General features: G+C 43.1%; 5 protein-coding genes across 12 annotated transcripts in view; 2 read left to right on the top strand and 3 right to left on the bottom strand.

Moving 5' to 3' along the window:
- The first annotated feature begins 163 nt into the window (after positions 1–163).
- On the top strand, positions 164–11,044 carry LOC125766263 (pancreatic lipase-related protein 2-like). Its single transcript, XM_049432060.1, has 3 exons — positions 164–557; positions 9,538–10,305; positions 10,821–11,044. Exons 1-3 carry the CDS (start codon positions 403–405, stop codon positions 10,930–10,932), a joined length of 1,035 nt encoding a protein of 344 aa, XP_049288017.1. The 5' UTR covers positions 164–402; the 3' UTR covers positions 10,933–11,044.
- On the bottom strand, positions 555–8,491 carry LOC125766238 (UDP-glucuronosyltransferase 2C1-like). 8 transcript variants are annotated; one of them, XM_049432017.1, is made up of 3 exons: positions 5,061–5,504; positions 3,586–4,990; positions 555–782 (listed from the first exon to the last, which is right to left on the bottom strand). In XM_049432017.1, the coding sequence occupies exons 1-3, from the start codon at positions 5,174–5,176 to the stop codon at positions 723–725; spliced, it is 1,581 nt and encodes a 526-aa protein (XP_049287974.1). In that variant the 5' UTR covers positions 5,177–5,504; the 3' UTR covers positions 555–722. The 8 variants fall into 8 exon arrangements, with proteins under 8 accessions (XP_049287974.1, XP_049287977.1, XP_049287976.1 ...); XM_049432020.1 differs by lacking the exons at positions 3,586–4,990; positions 5,061–5,504 and adding exons at positions 2,258–2,368; positions 8,419–8,438 and having other exon boundaries at positions 573–2,187; XM_049432019.1 differs by lacking the exon at positions 3,586–4,990 and adding an exon at positions 2,258–2,368 and having other exon boundaries at positions 573–2,187; positions 5,172–5,191.
- Positions 5,791–7,912, bottom strand: LOC125766255 (UDP-glucosyltransferase 2-like). The gene has a single exon (XM_049432049.1). The coding sequence runs from the start codon at positions 7,905–7,907 to the stop codon at positions 6,783–6,785; it is 1,125 nt and encodes a 374-aa protein (XP_049288006.1). The 5' UTR covers positions 7,908–7,912; the 3' UTR covers positions 5,791–6,782.
- Positions 11,045–11,962: 918 nt separating the features above from the next.
- LOC125766258 (inactive pancreatic lipase-related protein 1) lies at positions 11,963–18,565 on the top strand. Its single transcript, XM_049432051.1, has 4 exons — positions 11,963–12,961; positions 16,708–17,409; positions 17,477–17,645; positions 17,720–18,565. The coding sequence occupies exons 1-4, from the start codon at positions 12,862–12,864 to the stop codon at positions 17,835–17,837; spliced, it is 1,089 nt and encodes a 362-aa protein (XP_049288008.1). The 5' UTR covers positions 11,963–12,861; the 3' UTR covers positions 17,838–18,565.
- Positions 18,536–24,000, bottom strand: part of LOC125766234 (vesicular glutamate transporter 1) — a 28,337-nt gene continuing 22,872 nt past the window's right edge. Inside the window, exons 7-8 of the mRNA XM_049432003.1 lie at positions 23,782–23,967; positions 18,536–22,879 (exon numbers count right to left, since the gene is read on the bottom strand). Of these exons, the coding sequence (XP_049287960.1) occupies positions 22,499–22,879; positions 23,782–23,967 (567 nt within the window). The 3' untranslated portion in view covers positions 18,536–22,498. The remainder of the gene's footprint in view (positions 22,880–23,781; positions 23,968–24,000) is intronic.

Genomic DNA, 24,000 nt, shown 5'->3' with positions numbered 1-24,000 from the left:
TTGCAAGAATGCATCTCGTCGAAAAACCGTACAGTACAGGCTGGTCGGTACGACGCGGCACACATAACTTTGCGGCGAAACGTTGTACTTCTGTCACTCCCGCAAAAGGTGCATTTGTTCTTGTTACTTCCTTTTTTGTTTTTTTTTTTTATAACCGGTAAAATATACGATAAACGAGCGCGCGAATAATTGCCACCCGGAACGTGTTCTGATAAGCGCCCACCGACGATCGTCGATGTCGTATAAAAGTGCTAAAAGAGAAATTTTGCGCTTTTAGAATGGTTGTAGCTTCGCGAGCCAGTTGTACTTGAACGATCGGTTGTGATTGGTTTGGTGATCGTTTTTTGTAGTAAAAAAAATGCAACTTCTGTGAAGACACGCATAAACGGACTCTGTACAGTGATGTTTGCAGACGCATTGTTTCGGTGGTTAAGTCTGGTCACGGTGGTCACGATCAGTCTGCAGCTGGTTGCCGCTGTCGATTGGAACTTTCTGAAGTGTTTCGAGACTGTCAAACGATGTCCAAACCAGAATGTGTCGTTTTATCTGTACACGAGGTACGAGCTCTTACTTTATTACTGCAAACATTAGGGTTGTAAAGGTTAAATCTCAAGTCCACTAAAGTGTATAGGAAGTTCTATGTTAAATGTGGCTTATAAATTAATAGGAACTACTGATTGATCCACTACACTAATTTTAGGTTTTAATTTTCACACTTCACCCTACTCAACTTTCGATTTTTTTCCTGTAGTTAGCAAACTTGCTGAAACAATATTTAACACCTTCCATGTGATCACTCCAAGTAAAAGAATAACGCACAGGACAAACGCTAACACATCGTAAGAATACTTCTGGAACCAGCTCATATAAACGGCTCGCGATTGTAGCAGATTTGAGTCCGGATTACGAAGCACCCATTCGCACCACCAGACCGCCCGTTCCAGCGGACTTTCTGGCTGATCGCGGAAGATTCGTGACATTTGCTTCATCTTTTGACTATAGTTGTCGCTGCCCAACATCTCTTCCACCGTTTGTACAAGTTCGTTCGCTTGGAAGTGTTGTATCGAGAGTCGTCTTGCAATACCTGCTCCCACACAATAGTTGATGTTTCGGAACTGATCAGCAAACAAAGGAAATCCAAGAATTGGTACCCCATGCCAAATCGCTTCCTGCGTGCTCAGTAATCCACTGTGTGTGATGAACAGCTTAATATTTGGATGGGCCAACAAATCGTTTTGGGGCATCCAGGCACGAATGTACACATTTTTCGGCACCGGTACGGGTAACTTGGACTCGTCAGATTCAAACTTCCACAAAAACTGATACTGTGACAATCGCTCCATAGCGTTTAGAATGTTTCGAATACGTTCAGGACCTAGGAGATCGCTACGTGCGTTACTACCAAGCGAGAACAGAATGAACCCATTCTTGGCACCTTCCACAACCTTACGCAAGTCGTCTGGTAATGGTTTTGATGGCATAATTTGTAATCCTCCCACCGGTATCATGCTCGGCATCATCGGTTCCTTGTACTGGATCACTGGATTCACGTTGGCGAGCGATAGACGAACATTTTTGTAGAACGTGTACGTCGAGGGAGCGTCCGGGTATAGTTTGCGCACGATTCTATCCGACTCTGGATGCAAGACAGTTTCGTGAAGATTCATTTCATACATATCGAAGTAAAAGTTTTTCACTCGTTGCACAAAACTCATGCTTTCCGGAGCATCAAACATATGATTGGGCACCAAACCTGGATATGCGAACGATCCCAGAACTGCGGCTGACGTGGATGGCGCATTGTAGGGCGTTGAAGGAATGTACGGTACATCCTTAAATCGATGCATTACGATCGCAGGTATACACGGTCCGATCATGTAATCACTCACAAACAGATCGAACTTGAATTCCTTCGGGTAACGAAGTAGAAAGTGTAATCCTTCCGATTTGATAGCCGCCTCACACAGGTTGAGACCAATTTCGTTGAAAATCTGCAACGTCTTAGCTGGACTTTGGTTAGCCAGCTCGAAGAAGTCAAGCTTTTCCCGCATCGAAGTATTATACATGGCACTGTACAAGTTTTCCAGATGTATGTACGTTACGTTCGCTGGCGCCTTCTCAAGGTCAGCACTGAGCACGGTCACGTTATGTCCACGTTTTCCCATTTCGTACATCAACGGTCGCAACCTGGAGGAGGAGATAGGAAATAGATATGATGTACATTTTTAAAAGTGATCAAAAAGTAGCGTCTAATTACCAGATATAATGACTTGGTGATGGAACCCCGGACATGAAGAGTATGTTGGCGGCTTGTGAAACTCCCGCGAGCACTAACACCACCGATAAAACTGCCTTCATCGCTTGGTACCTCTTTGCTGTATCAGACAAATCTCAACAGTGACCCTGAATACCCGAAATGCGTTCGTTTTTATGTTCCTCTTGTGACAACAGTCATGACTGGCAAGAATTCCGGCTTATGGCTTAGGTGTCCGATCGGGTGCCTGCACTCATAGGCATGAGCACCCATGCCACACTGCACTGGATGAGATAGCCCGTTCTGTGCGATGTTAAGAGCGTGCAACTTTATCGCTCCGCGTTTGAAGCGTGCCATTGGTTGTTTAACGTTGGGCTTATCGTAAACATATCACGCCCGATTCGAATGGTTCTACTGATAAGTGACATTATCTTGTGACTAAAATTTGCAACCTTACTACCGTTTACTACGGTGTGACGATGCTGATGCGATTACCATAGCCTATTTCCTTCATTGATCGGTCATGAGTAGAGTTTACAAGCGCAAACATAATTTCTAAACTATATTTTCTTCCAATTTACTGCTCTAGTAAGAAGCAATGCCTGCAAACACAGACACTATGGAACAGAGAAACTACAATTCATCTATAGATAGGTACAGCCGTTTCTCGACAAGCGAGTTTAATTCGTACCTTAATATTTTTTTAATTTTTTTATAAAAACATCGTATTTTAGATACTCGCAATTCAAACCCATTTTCGATTTTATTTTCAGGCCCAATCCTACATCAGAATCCTATCATCAAACAATCATAAAAATCTGGGTCTTATCTACAGATCTCAGGCAATCTCAGGGGCCCATCGGTTTTTGTACGTAAGCGCTGTACTATCGGAGTAACCACTGGTATCTTCTTTGGTCACACCAATCAGACTCAAATGGTGATTTTGGTACCAACAGAAGGCGAGGAGGGATCGGCAGGATTTCCCAGCTTCGCTCAGTAATTCTAGACGATCAAAGGATTGGTTATAATGCTTTGAACCAGAATGTGTCGTTTTTTCTCTGCACGAGGAACGAGCTCTTACTTTTTTACTGCAAACATTTGTACATTTGTAGGGTTGTAAAGGTTAAATCTCAAGTCCATTAAAGTCTACACACTGGGCGTATGATAAGTTGAATTTAGGAAGCTCTACGTTAAATGTGATTTATAAATTAATAGGAACTACAGATTGATCCACTACACTAATTTCAGATTAGAAATTTCCACACCTCACCCTACTCAGCTTTTGATTTTTTTCCTGTAGTTAGAAATCTTCCTGAAACAATATTTATCACCTTCCATGTGATCACTCCAAGTAAAAGTATAACCCCCAGAACAAACGTTATTACATCGTAAGAATACTTCTGGAACCAGCTCATATAAACGGCTCGCGATTGTAGCAGATTTGAGTCCGGATTACGAAGCACCCATTCGCACCACCAGGCCGCCCGTTCCAGCGGACTTTCTGGTTGATCGCGGAAGAGTCGTGACATTTGCTTCATCTTTTGACTATAGTTGTCGCTGCCCAACATCTCTTTCACCGTTTGTACAAGTTCGTTCGCTTGGAAGTGTTGTATCGAGAGTCGTCTTGCAATACCTGCTCCCACACAATAGTTGATGTTTCGGAACTGATCAGCAAACACGGGGAACCCAATAATTGGAACCCCATGCCAAATCGCTTCCTGCGTGCTCAGTAATCCACTGTGTGTGATGAACAGCTTAATGTTTGGATGGGCCAACAAATCGTTCTGGGGCATCCAGGCACGGATGTACACATTTTTCGGCACCGGTACGGGTAACTTGGACTCGTCAGATTCAAACTTCCACAAAAACTGATACTGCGACAATCGCTCCATAGCGTTTAGAATGTTTCGAATACGTTCCTGACCTAGGAGATCGCTGCGTGCGTTACTACCAAGGGAGAACAGAATGAACCCATTCTTGGCACCCTCCACAACCTTGCGCAAGTCGTCTGGTAATGGTTTTGATGGCATAATTTGTAATCCTCCCACCGGTATCATGCTCGGCATCATCGGTTCCTTGTACTGGATCACTGGATTCACGTTGGCGAGCGATAGACGAACATTTTTGTAGAACGTGTACGTCGAGGGAGCGTCCGGGTATAGTTTGCGCACGATCTTATCCGCCTCCGGATGCATAAAAGTTTCGTGAATGATCATTTCGTACATATCGAAGTAAAAATTTTTCACTCGCTGCACAAAACTCATGCTTTCCGGAGCATCAAACACATGATTGGGCACCAAACCTGGATATGCGAACGATCCCAGAACTGCGGCTGACGTGGATGGTGCATTGTAGGGCGTAGAAGGAATGAATGGTAAATCCTTAAATCGGTGCATGATGATCGCAGGTATACAGGGTCCGATCATGAAATCACTCACAAACAGATCGAACTTGAATTCCTTCGGGTAGCGAAGTAGAAAGTGTAATCCTTCCGATTTGATAGCCGCCTCACACAGGTTGAGACCAAATTCGTCGAAAAGCTGCAACATCTTAGCTGGGCTTTGGTTAGCCAGCTCGAAGAAATCAAGCTTTTCCCGCATCGAAGTATTGTACATGGTACTATAAAAGTTTTCCAGATGTATGTACGTTACGTTCGCTGGTGGCTTCTCAATGTCAGCACTGAGCACGGTCACGTTATGTCCACGTTTTCCCATTTCGTACATCAACGGTCGCAACCTGGAGGAGGAGATAGGAAATAGATATGATGTACATTTTTAAAAGTGTTCAAAAAGTAGCGTTTAATTACCAGATGTAATGACTTGGTGATGGAACCCCGGACATGAAGAGTATGTTGGCGGCTTGTGAAACTCCCGCGAGCACTAACAACACCGCTAAAACTGCCTTCATCGCTTGGTACCTCATTGCTGTATCAGACAAATCTCAACAGTGATCCTGAGCAACCGAAATGCGTTCGCTTTTATTTTCCACCCGCCGGTCTTAAATCAACAACATACCAATTGTAAAGTGGACTAGTCGCGATATGGTGCTCTTGAGACAACAGTCATGACTGGCAAGAATTCCGGCTAATGGCCAAGGTGTCCGATCGGGTGTCTGCGCTCATAGGCATGAGCACCCATGGTACACTGCACGTGATTCAGGATGAGATGGTCCTTTTAGTGCGAGGTTTAGAGCGTGCAACTTTATCGCTCCGCGTTTGAAGCGTGCAATTGGGTGTTTAACGTTGCGCTTATCGTAAACATATCACGCCCGATTCGAATGGTTCTACTGATAAGTGACATTGTCTGGTGACTGAAACGTGCAGCCGTACTACCGTTTACTACGGTGTGACGATGCTGATGCGATTACCATAGCCTATTTCTTTCATTGATCGGTCATGAGTAGAGTTTACAAGCGCAAATATAGTTTGTAAACTATATTTTCTTTTATTTTACGACTCTAGTAAGAGGCAATAAACGCAAACACAGACGCAATTCTTATCTGCCAGGCGTCATCGTGACTAGTGAAACTACAATTCATCTATAAATAGGTACAATGGTACCTCGACAAACGAGTTTAATGCGCTCCTTAACATTGGTCATAATTTAAATTACTCGTAATTCGAAACCAATCTTCTACTTCCATTCTCAGGTTCAATCCCACATCAATTCCCAAACCTTCAACTAAGTCATTTTTCATTAAGGATCTTGGTGTTATTCTTGACAGGTAAACGATTTCATGAACACTACAGCAATATCGTCAAACAACTGTAAAATAAGCTGGCTCTTATCTGCAGATCGTCTATTCATTGGTACTTCGAGCAGCCGAGTGCTTGTTTGAGATATGAACAATCACACACTACATCGCTGCTCAAAATTTCTACTTGTCCTTGTCCACGGGAGTCGCTATACTGCAGGTTGGTTAGGTCCTCTCTAAAGTTCTCGAGCAATCTCTGGGACTCCTTGGGCTTTGTCTCTAACTTCATACTAGACATGAGAATAACAACTCTTTTTAGTGAGTCAACTCAGAGTGAATAAGTCGTTATTAGGAGTCAGTTCGTTTGACGACTCATTTCGTAGTCATAAAAAACCCGGCATAAACGTATAAGTTAATGTTCGGTCATTTTACTCACCCATGAGTGTAAGCATGTAGCCGTGCTGAGTGAGTCGAGTTGCAAAAAGAGTAAATACGTGAGTTGAAACTAAACTGTGCGAGTGAGTTGAAACGAAAAGTTTGATAGACAAGAATTGAAACGGAATATATGTGTACAATAACCAAATTAGCCAAACCAAAATACAAAACAAACATTTGTACATTTGTAACGAAGACATTAAATCTCGAGTATCAATACGGCCAGGTCGCTATATCTGAATAAAAAAAAATCTCGAGTGGAATAAAGTGTATACTCTGGGCGTATGATAAGGCCTTAGTTGCATTTAGGATGTCCTATGTTAAATATGACTTGTACATTAATAGGAAGTACAGATTGATCCACTACACTAATTTTGGATTCCAATTTCCACACTTCACCCTACTCAACTTTTGATTTTTTTCCTGTAGTTAGAAATCTTCCTGAAACAATATTTATCACCTTCCATGTGGTCACTCCAAGTAAAAGTATAACCCCTAGGACAAACGTTATTACATCGTAAGAATACTTCTGGAACCAGCTCATATAAACGGCTCGCGATTGTAGCAGATTTGAGTCCGGATTACGAAGCACCCATTCGCACCACCAGACCGCCCGTTCCAGCGGACTTTCTGGCTGATCGCGGAAGATTCGTGACATTTGCTTCATCTTTTGACTATAGTTGTCGCTGCCCAACATCTCTTTCATCGTTTGAACGAGTTCGTCAGCTTGGAAGTGTTGTATCGAGAGTCGTCTTGCAACACCTTTCTCTACACAATAGTTGATGTTTCGGAACTGATCAGAATACAAAGGAAACCCAAGAATTGGAACCCCATGCCAAATCGCTTCCTGCGTGCTCAGTAATCCACCGTGTGTGATGAACAGCTTAATGTTTGGATGGGCCAACAAATCGTTCTGGGGCATCCAGGCACGGATGTACACATTTTTCGGCACCGGTACGGGTAACTTGGACTCGTCAGATTCAAACTTCCACAAAAACTGATACTGTGACAATCGCTCCATAGCGTTTAGAATGTTTCGAATACGTTCCTGACCTAGGAGATCGCTACGTGCATTACTACCGAGCGAGAACAGAATGAACCCATTCTTGGCACCTTCCACAACCTTGCGCAAGTCGTCTGGTAATGGTTTTGATGGCATAATTTGTAATCCTCCCACCGGTATCATGCTCGGCATCATCGGTTCCTTGTACTGGATCACTGGATTCACGTTGGCGAGCGATAGACGAACATTTTTGTAGAACGTGTAAGTCGAGGGAGCGTCCGGGTATAGTTTGCGCACGATTCTATCCGACTCTGGATGCAAGACAGTTTCGTGAAGATTCATTTCATACATATCGAAGTAAAAGTTTTTCACTCGCTGCACAAAACTCATGCTTTCCGGAGCATCAAACACATGATTGGGCACCAAAGCTGGATATGCAAACGATCCCAGAACCGTGACTGACGTGGATAGCGCATTGTACGGCGTTGAAGGAATGTACGGTACATCCTTAAATCGGTGCATGATGATCGCAGGTATACACGGTCCGATCATGAAATCACTCACAAACAGATCGAACTTGAATTCCTTCGGATAGCGAAGTAGAAGGTGTAATCCTTCCGATTTGATAGCCGCCTCACACAGGGTAAGAAGAAATTTGTCGAATTGTTGCAATATGCTGGCTGGGCTTTGGTTAGCCAGCTCGAAGAAGTCAAGCTTTACCGTATTGTTATACATGGTACTGTACAAGTTTTCCAGATGTATGTACGTTACGTTCGCTGGCGGCTTCTCAACGTCAGCACTGAGCACGGTCACGTTATGTCCACGTTTTCCCATTTCGTGGATCAACGGTCGCAACCTGGAAGAAATAGTAATCACGTACATATTCTAACGTACAAATGTGCTAAAAAGAACATTTAATTACCAGATGTGATGACTTGGAGATGGAAAACTGGACATGAAGAGTATGTTGGCGGCTTGTGAAACTCCCGCAAGCACTAAGATCACCGGTAAAACTGCCTTCATCGCTTGGTACCTCATTGCTGTATCAGAACAATCTCAACACTGGCATAAAGTAATCAAAACGCGTAAGCTTTTATTTTCTTTTTTTATTTTTTTCTATTTTTTTTATTCAATCTCTCGACGTAAAATGCGATGCGCTCGATGAGCTCTTGAGATAACAGTAATGACTGGCAACAATTCAAGCTCAGGAAACAATCAATTATTACGTAACGCTGGCTTGGGAGGCGAAGAGATTACTTTCAAAGTAAGGATTTAGTACATGGAGAAATAGTTAGTTCAATTTTGATATTTCTGAAATCGCTACGTAGTGGAGAACTCTTAAGATAGCCGATAAAGTTCACCAGATAAAAAGCATAAAGATGAGGCCCATGAGGTCTCACTTTCGATTCTTTGAGGACATACTAAAAATTGTTTGCTTACTACCCTAAGGTTTTTACAAATAGCGATAAAATCCAAATAATCAGCATCAATGTGAAAGGTCAGTCTGATTCGAGACTCTTAGAATGAAAATGGCAGTATCGTTCGATCTTGCTATTTTTGTCCCAATCAAAACTAAGTTGAAAAAACAATGTTAAGAGAGAAGATAAGGATTGTGCAAATTATTGCGTAATTAATAGAAAAGGATACTTCTATCGTTACTTTTTGTTACATTTATAGACGAGGCGGTCGGAAGCTATCAATTGTAGCTTTACGTAATAATTGAATGATCCCTTATCGGTCGTGTGTTTAATCGCCGGCCTGCGTCTATGTCACGTGTTTTAGGATGAGAAGGTCATTTTAGCGTAAACGTGCGAAGTATTGCAACACCTGCTTGTTGATGAAAGTTATTTCCTTCGGTTATGAGTAGAGTTTACAAATGCAATCATAGTTTGTAAACTAAATTCCTTTCACAGGCAGCAAAGACATCCAGTAACGTCACTGTTTTAATTTTCTATATTCCATCGTGAATACAGAAGCTACAACTCATGTATACAAGTGCTGGTTTCGGTTCACTTAAACGCAAATAATCTTAACGGAAATTCAGTGGTTTTATGAATTTTACATCAAATGACTTACTACATCTTAATCTTCATGTGTTGCGTGCACTTTGACCTTGACCCATTTTTGTCTTACTATTCCCGCTTTTCTCAAGAGAAACTCAAGAAAATCCTACCCAACTGGACATGTTCAATCCCGAGTCGATCTTGAGCGCCAACTTTATCAGAGGACGGCCATTAATAGTACTGATCCATGGCTACACTGGACATCGTGATTACGCACCTAATCCAACAATTAGACCAGCATACTTTGCCTACGATGAGTTCAACATCATATCCGTCGATTATCATCCCTTGGCACTGGAACCGTGCTATCTGCAGGCGGTACGGAACCTTCCCACGGTAGCAAACTGTACAGCACAGCTGCTCGATTTTATCATCGCCAACGATATCATCCCGCTCGACGATATACACGTGGTGGGTTTTAGCCTCGGTGGCCAAACTTCCGGCATGATCGCGAACTATCTACGAGCCGGTCGGCTGAAGCGCATTACGGGACTCGATCCCGCCAAGCCACTGTTCGTGTTTGCTACGAACGAGTACAAGCTCGACCAGTCGGACGCGGAGTTTGTGCAGGTTATCCACACGGACGTGTTTCAGCGTGGCATTCTACACCCGAGCGGCCACACGGACTTTTTCGTGAATGGTGGCGTAGTGCAGCCGGGGTGCGATGCAGCCACCATGATGACTACGGGCGAGTGCAACCACAACCGGGCGCCCGAGTACTACGCTGAATCGATCGCCACCGAGGTGGGATTCTACGGGTATCGGTGCGCTCACTGGTACCTGTACATGCTCGGTATCTGCCGTGGAGGCGGCCCCAGCGAACAGGTCGCTATTATGGGAGCGCACACTCCCAACACGTAAGTACACCACGAAACCGGTAGTCATCATGTTAACTCGCTTGTATACTCGCTGAAAGTAAAAGCTAAGCCACTGTTGCGGCTAGGAACCTTTTTGCCACACCGCACCTTAAAAACCTTGGGGTGGTGGAAGCGTTCCAAGTCGCTTACGGCAAACGCTTTTTAGACGATCTTCATCAGCGAACTCGTTTCATGGCGGAGACATGATCAGCTCCGTCTGAACCCCTCTCAACAGACACTCCACTAACCCGGTGCGTGATGTACAATGCACGCGAAGATACATTTCATTATTGTCACACTAATCGGTATTAACATCACTCTCATTACGGATCTCGCTTGCCGCGAGTGGCCCTTCTCATCTCGGTTCCTCGCATTCACACAACAAATGCACGAAACATGACGCATGATTATGCAACTGCATTGCATGACCTGTGCGATTTGATTTAGTTACTGTCGTACTGGAAGCCTCTGGAAGCTTACCACTAACCACATACATATCTTCAATTCCCTTGCAGAACTCGGGGTCTCTACTTCCTGACCGTTAACATGATGCCGCCTTATGCAAGAGGAAGAAATTACACCTTACGAGAGGAGCTAGCGGAGATATCGGCTAACATTGGACACTAGTGGGCGCCTTTCCGCTCCCTTTTTGGGGCGATACATTAAGTGACACAGACCAACCAAGGACCAGGTGGAACCAATTGGGGACCAAAAATATAATTCGCACTAATGCAACCCATCCGCATGTGTTAAGCTCTGTGTTTCACTTGACAATCTTCGTGTGCTTAGTAAGGAGAAGATCTCCCTAATTGGGAGATGGTTCGAAACAAAAATGTTATACAAAATGATGGGACTTGCAAACATGGATTCCCTGGAGGAAGATATTGCGCAACTTAATTACCTACATAAATTAGAAATAAATACTGCACACATTTATCACATTCAAATTTAGTTCGCTGGAATCATATTTCTCACCGTATGGTCATTACGTACGGCGCGATCTGTTTTTAGCAATAGATCGACAATTATCATACATTAACCGTCAATCGACTAAAACAGATTCCGTGACGCAATACCGGTAAGCATTTACTGCCCGATGTTATCATTGAACTGGAGGGCTTTCCTATCACCCCATCATGGCCAAGGCAAGGGTTATTCGTTGGTTAGGCGGAACAACCCTGTCTCAGCTTCCATGAACTTCAAACTTACGATCGGGTGGACCGCGAATAATTACACGGCGTGTGAAAGGTTTTATTATGCGTTATGATCGCTAACACCGAGTGAATGCGTTCACTCGACCTTAGTCGCGATCGGCGATCGTATTCACCATGAATGAATCCGTATGCTAACAGGGGTTGCTAATCGTGTGTGTTCTACTAGTAATATCCATACTTATTTTTAAAAAGCTACATGAAAACAATTATCTTAACCTCTACAACAGTACATTCAGTAATATTATTCTCCTTAAGAAAGTAATATAAATGACCTGTTTTTGTCTACCAACTGGCTGCGAACCCTGCTATAAAGCATGGGGCCTGTTAGCCATAACTCCCCACTCAAAATCAGTGGAGTTTCTCTCTTGCTTTCTGTTTGTTTCAACCCCGTAAAGAAACGCATCTAAGATCGAGAAAGACGCATGCATCCAACCGAACCAGTTTCCATAAAACCATCGACTGGTGTGGTTCCGCATTTTTCGTCCAGCACGATCGGGCTCGGTACCGTCGTTCCGTTCGATTGATCGTGCTTTCTTTTGTTTTGCCTAAAAAATGTGCTGTTTCGTTTTTCTTTTGTGTGGCGAGAAAAAGTGAATGTTTGGAAAAAAAGCAGGAGTTGACGATTGGCGCAACTTGTGCGAAAAAAGGCTCAAAAGTGTTGATAACCGTAACAGATGGAAACAGGCGGTCTAGCAAAGGAAAACGCACATCCAAGTATATAAAAGTGTTAGCGATCGTTACGGATAAAAGGCGATCCCCCCATCCACTGTGCGACCTTTCCGATTTTGCAATGATCGGAAGGCTAGTGACATAAGTTTATATCTCAAAAAAAATAGCGTGGAAATCCCAGCAGGAAAGTACTGGCCAAACAGGCTCAGGCAGGTGATCATTATCACGTTTTCCAACCGCCAATACGGGAAGGAAAATCGTTTCAACAAACAAAAGCTAACCAAAAACCGAACGCAGCGAATAGCAAACAGCCTGCCCTAAAGCGGTCTATACGCGCCAAAGTAAAGTGTTACTTAACGCGCCCCAAGATCATCATCTGCTGGTTTGGGAAGCACGTGGAAGTGTACGCGGATCGGAACGGACCCCATCGGTGGTTAATTTTTCAACGAGCAATTGCGTGCCAGCAAGCAAAATAAAAATAAAATGTAACCAGCGTAAGGAAAGCAGAAAAAGTGAGATAAGCGAAAGTGTACGAATATTGTGTGGGCATAAGTGTACTACTACCATCATCGATTGCATGTGTGGCGTCATACGGTGCGTTCGGATACGCATCGAAACCGTACCGGAGTAATCAATATCAAAGAAAAGTAGAAGAATCACGCAAACCCGGGGCATGTTAAAACCGTTAGTGCAATCCAAAATGCAGCAACTTCCGTTCGCATCGATTGGATTGGTTTTCATTTTGCTCGCGGCGTTCCAGAGCATTACGGAAGGTAAACATTGAGAACCAAGGATGTTTGTTGACTGAAGGCTATTTCTTTGTCGGATTATGTTTGAAAGTGACGGTCTCAAAGCGTTCATAGATAATGTTCTGGAATGTTTTCTAATTCATGTGTTGCTGTATTTTACCCTCGCTGCAACGGCCTGAAAAGATGGCGTTGAAACCGGTTTTAAAAATACTATAAAAAATTAAATAGGTTATATGACCTTGATCTAACACTTTCAGATGTGATTGAAAACAAAAAATAATTAAAAAAAACAGGACACATTTCGTTAGCTTACATTAATGTTTTATCTATTTGGACAATAACTTAACGGAAAGTTATTTCTAACTAGATGGAAATTTCTAGAAATTGAGAAGGAATTTCAAACAAACAGCAATATTGAAATGTTACAGATGTTGAGTGAAAACCCTTAAAAAAATTGTTTAATTTTCCTTGTTTGAAAGCCCTGCATTTCGTATCACAATAGAAATAATGATAAATGTGTCAATATCGAAACACTCTCCAACATTCGTCATCGATTGAAGCCACGCCACATCAGGTGCAACACCACTAACCCACTGTGAGTGGTCACAGTTAAATACTTGTTTGTCACCCAAAAATTGATCGCACCATCGAACAGACGATTGTTCCATTTAACACGCGCTTGACAAACGACTTGGTCTAGAAATAGCTCACCGAATGTTCAGCGACGGCCTAGGTCCGGACAGTTTAGGGAGCTTCGCTTTGTGCTCCCCTTACCGATGGTCACGATTTCTTTCCTTTCAAGGTTAACGGCGATCCACCCCTATTGGAACTGTGCCACTTTTCACTCTCGACCGCGACCAACCGACAAATCATCGCGGTTTCGTTGATGTAATAGCCCGCACCGAAAGCGAGGACCATTTTTTACCTTCCCCATTTTAAGCAAAACAGACAGCCGTCGCGATGTGAGTCTGGTTGGTTAATAAACACCCGTACACCTTCCAGTCCAGTCGGCCGGATCCGTTATACACCAAATACGGCTTTGCCGGTCTGCCCTCGTTTGTTTTGTTTCGGAAGGTTTTGTTTTGCGCTTGTTTTCGGGGCACGGATTGCGCAACTAGGAAATGCGCCGCATTCACAAACGATTCCTTTTTGCCTGTCGATGCTGTTTGGCGCTAATAAATCACCTCCAAGCTGAGGAGAACAGGAATCGCTCCAAACACTGACATCAACCTTGGCAAGGGTTTGGTCACGCTAATGCTGCCCGCATCCGCAAAAGCTAGATCAATCAGGCTAATTATCGGTCACGGGGAGAGAGATTACATAGTGTAACCGATCATTTCAAGGAACTCACTACAAAGCAAGGGGTTGACCGAGGCTTCGGCACGCATGGTTAAAAGTGAAAGGAACTCATAACCGGAATCTATTCCACACACGGGCGCAATAGTCTGGCGTCTTCCACGTTGTGACGCCGAACGAAGATCACGTCACGTTGAAGGCTTCGGAAGTTCATCGCCGTTGTGCGAGAGTATTTTACTACCGTTCGATAGCTGGGCTTCGTTTAGTAAGCAGAAAGCACTGGAGAAAGTTCTTTTAAGGTCGTGACGCTGCTGGTTGGTGTCTGGGCACAGTAGCTATCGGTGCGTTACTGATTCATGCCGGTGCATCATGATGCAATCAGTGTGCAACCGGCAATGCCGTGAAAGGGCATCGAGGTGGGGCTGAAGCTTCAATTCGTTGTAATGCTTTAACGACGTCGAAAAAAAAATAAACAACATGGTCTCGAAGATATCCGTCATACAGCGCCGTCGACACCGTACTCGTCTTGTGCTGTAATATGCGGACTCCAAGTTATGCTGTAATCGATGATGGTCGTCACTGACCTGGTCGCCTTCACTGACGAGCAACCATAAAGAAAACGATGCAAATACTGGTTGGTGTGCTGCTTTTTTGAGTTTAAATGCCGACAGTTTTAACCGTCTGCTTAACATTCCTCACCGAGGCTCTTCTTTTGACATTTTTCGTTCCATTTTTGTGACCCCATAAAGGGTACTTCCCCGGCTAACGTCTGGTGAAAGTGTTTCAAATATGTCTGGTATGTTTGTGATTCATGTTTTGCGTGCCCCAGACAAGTTCATGTTGACAGAGGTTGTTAGTGTAGCGTTGCTTTCTTCAATTAATATGAAAGAAGGAAGCCGCTTGTCTCTATCAAAAAAACGTATAATTTACTTTCGCGAAATGTATTCACTTGCCCTCTTTTCTCGGGGCGAAATATTTAAATGTATGTTTTGTTTCGGTCTTTAAATCACCCTCTATCGAAAGATATCACATGTGTAAACATTACTCACCAAACAGTTTGTTCACAGCTTTCAATTACGTTTTTAACTTTTCTTTCCAATTCAAAAGCAGTAATCCATCATCATTAAATCTCTTTCTTTTTTTTGTAAAAGATTTCTTCTTTTTAATTACACATTCATGCAGCAACAGCAAAAATGACCTACGGTGGTGCTACTGTTTGAAAAAAAAAGTCTAGTAAACAAGAGTATTTTGTTTCCCACTCAATAACGCGTTCGCCGCTTAATTACGCATTCCAATCTCGCGCGTTACGCCTAAGGTCAGGCGGAATTAGACGCTGCTGTGTGCGATTTTCGAGCATGGCACAACAGTAAACCTCCACCGTACTGATCACGTGCGTTGTCACACTCACACGGACAGTCACTGGCCCCGGAGGTACACTGATCTAGTAAGATCAATGATGGCAAGATCATTTGACGCCTGTCAAAAACGCACGCTAAGGTCGGTGCTCGTCATTGAAGCTGATGTGACAAGGCAACCTAGCTGATTGGTTTGTGGGCTGGGTTAGTCCAGTGAAATTGAGTCTTGTGTTTTTAAGGACATTCCACGATTAATGCTTGCTGATCGATATATTGATATTGCTCGTAGATGATATAAGCTTCGTTAAATTTATTGAAATAAACAGAGGCAATATCCTAAGCGAAACTCCACATACAACAGACTGTTAATCTGTGAGGCTATAAATATTTATACCTTATGGCAAAATCCTCCACCATTAGCTGGCGTAATCATCGACGCAATCTGGGACAACAGCATAACCTTCTTTAAATTCTTCATGGCAGCAATTAAATGACATTTTTTCCTACGATTCCAATGCACAAATGGACAATAAGAAACGCCCACCGTAATTGACAGTGCATTAAAATGCAACATAACGATGCGTAATATTTACATGCTTCTGGATTAACGTTACATAACTGCATCCATTAGTAACCTGCCCAGGCAGTGATTCGTATATCAAACTAAGCTATCACAGTCACTCCCTGCGAACGTCTGGTAAACGAATGTCTGCAGTTGAAACCATGGCGCGAGGCTCGGCAAGAATGGTTGCATGTCCCAATAATGTCATTTTTCATTAAACTCATCGCATAATTATATTTAAGTTATACCCTCACCGGTACACGGTTTTTTGTGTGAGTCGGCACGTTCTGTGCGAGGCCTCGCGGGGATTTAGGTCAATTATTACCTTCATGAAAATGGATGCCTACCGCTAGTAACGAGCGTTTAGTAGTGGGCTTGCCTTCACTAAAAGGGCTTTGTCGCAATACCAATACGATCAGTACGATTGGCTGCGAAGTTGCGAAAGTCCATACGTGCAGAACAGATCGTCTTTACCAACTTCTCGCAACGAGCACTAACCATGGCAGCTAAAAGTCTAACAATGTGTGTACTTTTCCTCTCGATCTTATCATCTCCAGCTCAGAAGCAGGAAACCAAAAATGTCTTCAACACTAGTTCGTGTCTGGAAAAGCCTTACCGTTGTCCACATCCACGGATCAAGTTCTATCTGTACACACGCCGAACCCAGCAGAATCCGGAGCTGATCGATGTGCTGGATCCGGAATCGCTCTACTACACGCACTGGAATCCATCTCATCCGGTTAAGATCGTTATACATGGGTTCGGTGGTGGTCGTAACCTATCGCCCAGTCCAGACATGCGTAAGGCATACTTCACTCGGGGGAACTACAACATCATCATCGTGGACTATGGATCTGCTGTGACGGAACCGTGCCTGAGCCAGATCGAATGGGCTCCACGCTTTGGAAGTCTCTGTGTGTCACAGCTGGTTAAGTATATCGCACATCATCCACGAGGAGTTCCACCGGACGATATGCATCTGATCGGGTACAGTGTTGGTGCACACATTGCTGGCCTAGTGGCGAACTATCTTACACCTAGTGAAGGGAAACTCGGTCGTATTACCGGTCTTGATCCAACGATCTTCTTTTACGCGGGATCGAATAATACACGAGATTTAGACCCATCCGATGCACACTTCGTTGACATCATACACACCGGAGCGGGTATTCTTGGCCAATGGAGTCCGGGAGGGCATGCAGATTTCTACGTCAATGGAGGCACTAGTCAACCGGGTTGTGCCAGTTCCACCATCTTTCGTGAGTAGTGCTTTTGGTTTTTCCAATAATTTAGACATTAACATAACTCCATCATTTTCTTCTTCAGAAACGCTTGCATGTGATCATACAAAAGTGACGCCATACTTTATCGAATCGATCAACAGTGAACGAGGGTTTTGGGCGGGACCTTGTCCAACGCTTATATCCTATCTGCTCGGTTGGTGTGAACCAAAAGACTCGGATTACGTCCTTATGGGAGAACACCTCTCTAGACAGTGAGTAGCCTTGAATCTTCATCAGAATTGCTCAAATTACAAGCGAACTTTATGTTATATTGTATTTTGTTTAGAGCTCGAGGTGTATTCTATGTAACGACCAATGCCAAACCTCCGTATGCACGTGGATTTCCGGGCAAAAACCGACGTACGGCCAAAACATCCGACTACAGTGGCGTTCGACGGAAGTGAAGCAGACACCAACAGCAAACAACTAATGGTTAACCATTCGTCAAAAGCTTACTGGTTGTGATATATATAGCGTGCGGCAGATAAGGGTTTACGTGACCATATGCCATTCCCGAAGCAGCTGCCAACAAAATGGATCGTTTCAGCACAAAGTTTAAAAGAGCGTTCATGACGTCGTCATCCTAATGAATTTCATTGAAGGAAAATTTAATTTTCTCAACCACAAAGAATTGAAGAAGCAAAATCATCATCGACAGCTAATTAAGCAGCACCAGAGGGTAGTATTAGTAGCGTGTAGAAGTTAGGAATCGTAGCTTTAGGTAGGGATTAGATATACACGATCGTCGCCATTCTACAGCGACTTGGTCGGAAAACAAGGCGATAGATGCAATCGTTAACCTTCGCGAGAGTAGAACGAATTTCGTTGATCCAACCGATTAGCTACGCAACAGAGGTGGTAACGAATTACTAGCCTCATCAAACGATGGCAACGTTGGTCAAGAATCTACGCTTCTATGCAATACGTCAAAGAAAATCGACCTAAGGTTTAGCGTAAGCGTAGACTGTACATAGATAGGCTCACGGGAAGGCTAGCGAACTCCAAGCTAAGGGATCATTTATCGGGTAAAGTACATTCGGATAAAGGGAAAACTCGGCACACAGTTGAGTGTAACGAGGAGACAAATAAAGCACTGCCACAGTTCGGGGTTGATTCATTTCAACAGTTTAAATATACGCACTTTTATTTGGATTTGGTTTGTGGCGAGTGTATGTGTGTGAGAGACGATGGAGTCTCCACCGGTCGTTCGTTCAAACTCGTCCACCATCACCGGCGTGCTGTGGTTCCAATTTTTGTTAGTTTGTCGTTTTCACTCGATTAGTTAGGTGGTAAGTTTCATACACTTCGCTAACACGCTATTGCCAATAAGGAATACTTAACTAGTAAATGTCATAATCTTTATTTTTCTTGTTGTCTTTGTGTGCTTTCGAACGAGTGGGTTTTTTTACTGTTGTTGGTAGCTTTCTTCAATTCCTTTCCCTTCTACCTTTTGATCCTTTCCTGATGCGCTCATCATTAGGTTTCCTTACCACCTAGCCACCTACTATTTCACCTTCGTTCAGCGTTTAGTTACGATGATTGATTATGATGCGATTATAACAGCGAGACGATTTTACTGATTACCTTTCGGGGCTCTTGATCTCTTCTCCGTTTGGGATATTCGTTACCTTTTGTCAACTTTTTTTCCCCCATGGGAGCATGAGACAGGGAAAGACAGATGCCCACATACATGCCAGATAGGTCGGTTACTCCTTTTGGTTTTTTTCTTTAATCCGCCTAATGTGTGCCTTTCCCATTTGCACCGAATTTGTATACGTTTTAAGTATAGTTTAATGTTTTGTATATATGCAATGTACAGGTTTCTTTTTTTTGTTGCTTTGGCTTTCTAGCACGCCTCGCAGATATTTACTATTCAACGTTTACAGCTATATTTATATAGTGTGGCACAGAATCCCACTGTGTGGTTGGCAGGATGCCGACCATTCGTTATCTATATTATTAAAGTACAATGCTGCTATGCTGCTACACCGGGAACAACGAAATTACAACTATCCGAACCACGGTTCGGTTGTTTTTTTTTGCGATGATGTTTTGCGTAATATTCTTGTATTGTTGTGTTGGTAATAATATTACCATTTGGGATATCCGACAGCGAATGGAATGGTTTGGCGAGCCGGAAACAGCTCTTTTGCCTCTTCATTCCATTCCGACCTGTCACTTTAATATCCTTTTATTTGTTTTTTTTTTGCTGGAACTATAGTTCCATATACGTTTATATATATATTTCAATTAACAACAACAGCTAGAACGACATCCGTGATTGAAAAAACAGTAAAGAAATGGAGTTCAACATAACGATCAAACGAACCGTACATTTATAATATGAGTCTCAACAATATCTGTATAGTGTTTCGCTTGAAGAAGCGTTTGTTTTCTCTGTTTCCTCTTTATGTGTACACAACTACGGCCTATCTGCTTAATCATAGCTATGAACGCTGTTCAGAGCACTGATGCGAGCCCATGTCCTACAACTTCAACTTCGCACTACGTTTTGGGAAGGATACACTACCAGAAAAGGGAGGATGCAACAACAGCTGATTGTCATCCTGATAATATGCGTTCGGCATACAACGGTTCCCGCCTGCAGCAAGGATACTGTGTTGATGCTCTTTATATTACGGCCTACACTACTACAATGTTCCACCAGCTCTGCGCCAGGTGGAGGACGATGGAGAGAGAGAGAGTGAGTGAGAGTGAAACAGTGTGAGAGTGTGACTTCTTTTACAATGATCTCCATGATAACGGGGTAGATTTATGTTACAGTTTCTGTTGGTCAAATAGCGATAGGGTAACTGAGATCATGTACAGTGGCACTAGCAGCCGCTTTTTATGCTGCCGAAGTGTTTGAAGGGGATGTGTGTGTGTGTGAGGACGTGAGGAAAGGGTGAAAAGGAACAAACGAAACCATGAGGTATGGGCTATAATAGGAGACAGTTACAATAGATTACAGCATTGATCGTACGATCGATCTAGCGTGGGTTACAGAACGAGGGAACTAAGGCCTACCTACTGTCACTAAAATTTCAATTGATCGCGTATAGGGGTCACGTTTCCGTAAAGAGACATTTGTTTTTTTTTTTGTTTGCTCAAAGTGTTGTAATGTTCGTTCGAAATTATGCTTGTATTACATCAACATCAACATACCGAACTTTTCCAACTAGCATTATAATTACCCGTGTTGTTGGATGATTCTAAAACTCCCCCGAGGTGGGGCCGGTTCGCAACCAACAAGCAGATGGTGATGGATGGACGACCGCCCCGTCAAAGTTCGCTTTCGCTAGATATTTACAATCTTCGCCCAGGTATGGTCAGGTTGTCTGTTACATTAACGACGCCACCGTCTGAACCGTCGGTCCTAACCCGAAACGCGTGCGGCAAAGGATCGTAATGTGAGGTTAAGTTTTTGCGCTGTTTTTTTTTTGTTTGAATTCCAATCTCTTCCCAACTTCATGTCGATCAATTTTGCGTGTGCCGATTAGCTTAGTGTACAACGACAAACCTCCAGGCAATCGTTTCCCGCCAATCGGAGTGGGTTACAACGTGCAACGTGGCTACTACTTAGGTTTCACTTCGTATTGCAACGATTTAAACTTTTGTTGATGAGCTGTATATAATTCACTATATCACTGAACGTCTTAACACTACAGTGTATGTTTTTTTTTGGGGAAGGTTACCTTAAAATCTAGCGTTGTTTATTATTGTTTCACTGTCACATTCGCAGTACGATCAGCTTATCAGAACGTATTGAAGCTTACCGATCTAAAAACTCAGGAATCAATTTATACAACACGACCGCTTTAGTACGCTTAGTTGCAGCTGCCCATTTTATAATACAGTTTACTACCATCTTCGCGTGTCGTTAAAATATCCAGTTAAACAACTAAAAACCTAGTGCCTAGACCTGCACAAAAGCCTTAATCATCTTAACCTACGGATCCGGTTGGGTATTACGCCCATTCCGTTTTATTATTGTCGCCACAGCCTTTGAGAGTGAGTTGACACCTCAAATTTAACTCTTCTCTTCCTCGTAAACTGAAAAAAAAGATAAGTTACATAATTACACGATTAGCTACAGAAGTAAGTACATTGCCATTTGCGCACGCAACTCCCCCGGGGGGGGAAAGGATTCAACGCGTTACGCGATGATCGCATCGCTAACGAAACTCATTAGCGGTTCATTCAACTTTCAACCATCGTTTAATAAATTTTACTTTTGCCAGATAGTTTACGTGTACTTGTGTGCTGGGACACTCGTTCGCAATTGACAATTGGTTTTTTTGTTTTGTTTTATATATTATTTGTTTCTATAGACAGACAGATTGTTTGCCGGACCAGCTGAAGACAAATATTTGTTCGGGTAGGAATGGTGGTGGATTATGTTCATTTAGTTGTGGCTAATCTCGTACTTCTAACTTTGATTGTTGCTTTCTAACTCCATCACACCGTACTGCTCCTTCGTCCAGCGAGGATCTTCGCTTCCGAATGCAAGCCTGCAGATGCGATGCAATACCATCATCGATCATTTCATTTCCATCTCAAGCAAACAATAAATCAGTGCGTTGCCTTTAACAATTTTTCACTTTCCTGTTGCATCGTTTAGTTCTCCTCGGCAGTCGATAGTGTTTTTTTTTGTTTGTTTCTATTTAATTTTTTTATACGTTTATATTATTATGGCGTACGGCGTATGTATATAATAATATGTCAGTTTTTGGTGTGTGTATGTACACTCGTCGATTTTGTAAATACAATGTGCATCTTTGCTATGTTTAGCTATCTTTTGTTAGTTACTATCTAGTGTTTGTAATTGCTTAAGCAGGGTTAAGTTTTTATTTTGTATTTCACTTTTGCTCGCTTGGCTTTCTCATTTTCATCTTTTTTCTTCCCGCTTCCATACGTTACGCTACTGGCTACAGTGCACATTGTAACGCACGGTAACGCATCGCACTTTTGCCATAAACGGTAAATGATAAACATATATGTTCGAACATTATTTGATAGCGTTCTAATTCATGCTAAAGGTTACGGTTTTTTTCATGCGAGCAGGTCAATAGGTACGCTCAGTGGGATTTCCGTGTAAGTATGTGTCCCTCGCTTCCGGTTGCACCGGTTCCTCGCTGATCGCGTTCGGATAGGCGAACGGATTGTTGGCAACGTGCTGCTGGACCGCACCGTACGATACCGTCTTGGTGGCGTTAATCTGTGCCATTGGGTCCATTATACCACCGGCCGTACCACCGTCACCGGCGTCATTGAAGGTGGTTTCCTTCTCGTACCCGGAACCAACCGGATCCCAGGCACGTTGCTCTTCTACCGTCGGTTCAGCCCATGGTTGTAGCTCACCCGATGCAAAAATGGCGTAAAATGTAATGCCTACCAAATGTACCGTGGCTGCTATCGTGAACACAGTTGACCAACATGATTTAGGCTGTAGAAGGGAAAAATAAATCGTAATTACACAAATATATTCATTGTAAGTCTAGCAAAAAAAAGATAAACCGATATGCGATAAGTATCTCATATTCGTTTTATCATATACGGGTTTTGTTTAATTATAAAAATTGAAAAATAAAATCTCTTTTTGCGTAGCATTTCTAGTTCACATTACAAAAAGAATGCTGCATAAAACTGATAATTCTAAATGGAAAACACATCAGCAAATATTTGCATCCTTTTCAATTGTTTGTTTGGATGAAAACAAGACATAAAGCCACAACAGTTGATTCAGCAAAATATTACACCAAAAAACCCTTCTCCACTACTAGCAACAATAGCGGACTAAACCGTCGGCGTTGGGTGAGAAAACAGTCGACGCTGCAAAAATCACATCCCTTGACAATGGTTGCCATATAAGCAAACCCACCAATCGTCCTACACCTCCCATGCCCAACAGTCAACAGTTGTACAGTTTCAAGATTTTAAAAGCCATATCCTTTCCCATCCCGATAGCTGAGCTGCGGGATAAATCGTACGCTAGGAAAGTTGGAAAATCATTGGGGGAGAAAACACTTCACAAATGGAGAGAACACGGTCTACGCCAAAGTAACAGCAAAGTGTAGGGTTTCGCTTTGTTCCGCCACGCAAGGGAATGCTGGTTTTGTTCGAAGTCATCGGGCATGTAACATCGTAACAAATTTAATTTATTTCATTGAATCAGCTTCAGCACCGCTAAACGCTAACGAAATCATACGGATGCTGGCTGGAGTAAAACCATTTTGAGGACCGCCGTTTTAGCATGGAAAGACTGGTCGATACCGATAGTGAAGCTGAGTATAGCTTCAGCGCAGATAATGCATTTGCTGATCACAATCCGATTAGTGGAGAACTTACCTGCCCCCGTGTAAGGTGGTCTATCGCGATAGGACAGATCAGGCCCGCTATCGTACCGATGCCGTTGGACATTCCCATCAGAATACTGGCGTAGCGTGGTGCAATGTCCAGATGATTGACGTTGTAACCGGATATGGCGAACCCGCTGAAGGCAACTCCCAACGTTAAGGCCGTCACTGCACCCATCTGTGGAGCAGAAAGGCAACGAGTGCGATATGG

This window comes from Anopheles funestus, chromosome 2RL (genome assembly GCF_943734845.2).
Source record: "Anopheles funestus chromosome 2RL, idAnoFuneDA-416_04, whole genome shotgun sequence".
NCBI classification, from domain to species: Eukaryota; Metazoa; Arthropoda; class Insecta; order Diptera; family Culicidae; genus Anopheles; species Anopheles funestus.
This window is presented reverse-complemented; position numbering and strand designations above follow the sequence as displayed.

What these genes read in the sequence shown, in the direction of transcription:
- LOC125766263 (XM_049432060.1), top strand. Translation starts at nt 403, where the DNA reads ATGTTTGCAGACGCATTGTTTCGGTGGTTAAGTCTGGTCACGGTGGTC. An exon ending in TCGTTTTATCTGTACACGAG is followed by an intron (nt 558 to 9,537) that starts GTACGAGCTCTT and finishes GCTTTTCTCAAG; the next exon opens with AGAAACTCAAGAAAATCCTA. An exon ending in GGAGCGCACACTCCCAACAC is followed by an intron (nt 10,306 to 10,820) that starts GTAAGTACACCA and finishes ATTCCCTTGCAG; the next exon opens with AACTCGGGGTCTCTACTTCC.
- LOC125766258 (XM_049432051.1), top strand. Translation starts at nt 12,862, where the DNA reads ATGTTAAAACCGTTAGTGCAATCCAAAATGCAGCAACTTCCGTTCGCA. An exon ending in GTTCCAGAGCATTACGGAAG is followed by an intron (nt 12,962 to 16,707) that starts GTAAACATTGAG and finishes TATCATCTCCAG; the next exon opens with CTCAGAAGCAGGAAACCAAA. An exon ending in GGAGAACACCTCTCTAGACA is followed by an intron (nt 17,646 to 17,719) that starts GTGAGTAGCCTT and finishes TATTTTGTTTAG; the next exon opens with AGCTCGAGGTGTATTCTATG.
- LOC125766238 (XM_049432020.1), bottom strand. An exon ending in TCACCAAGTCATTATATCTG is followed by an intron (nt 2,188 to 2,257) that starts GTAATTAGACGC and finishes CTCCTCCTCCAG; the next exon opens with GTTGCGACCGTTGATGTACG.
- LOC125766255 (XM_049432049.1), bottom strand. Translation starts at nt 7,907, where the DNA reads ATGCACCGATTTAAGGATGTACCGTACATTCCTTCAACGCCGTACAAT.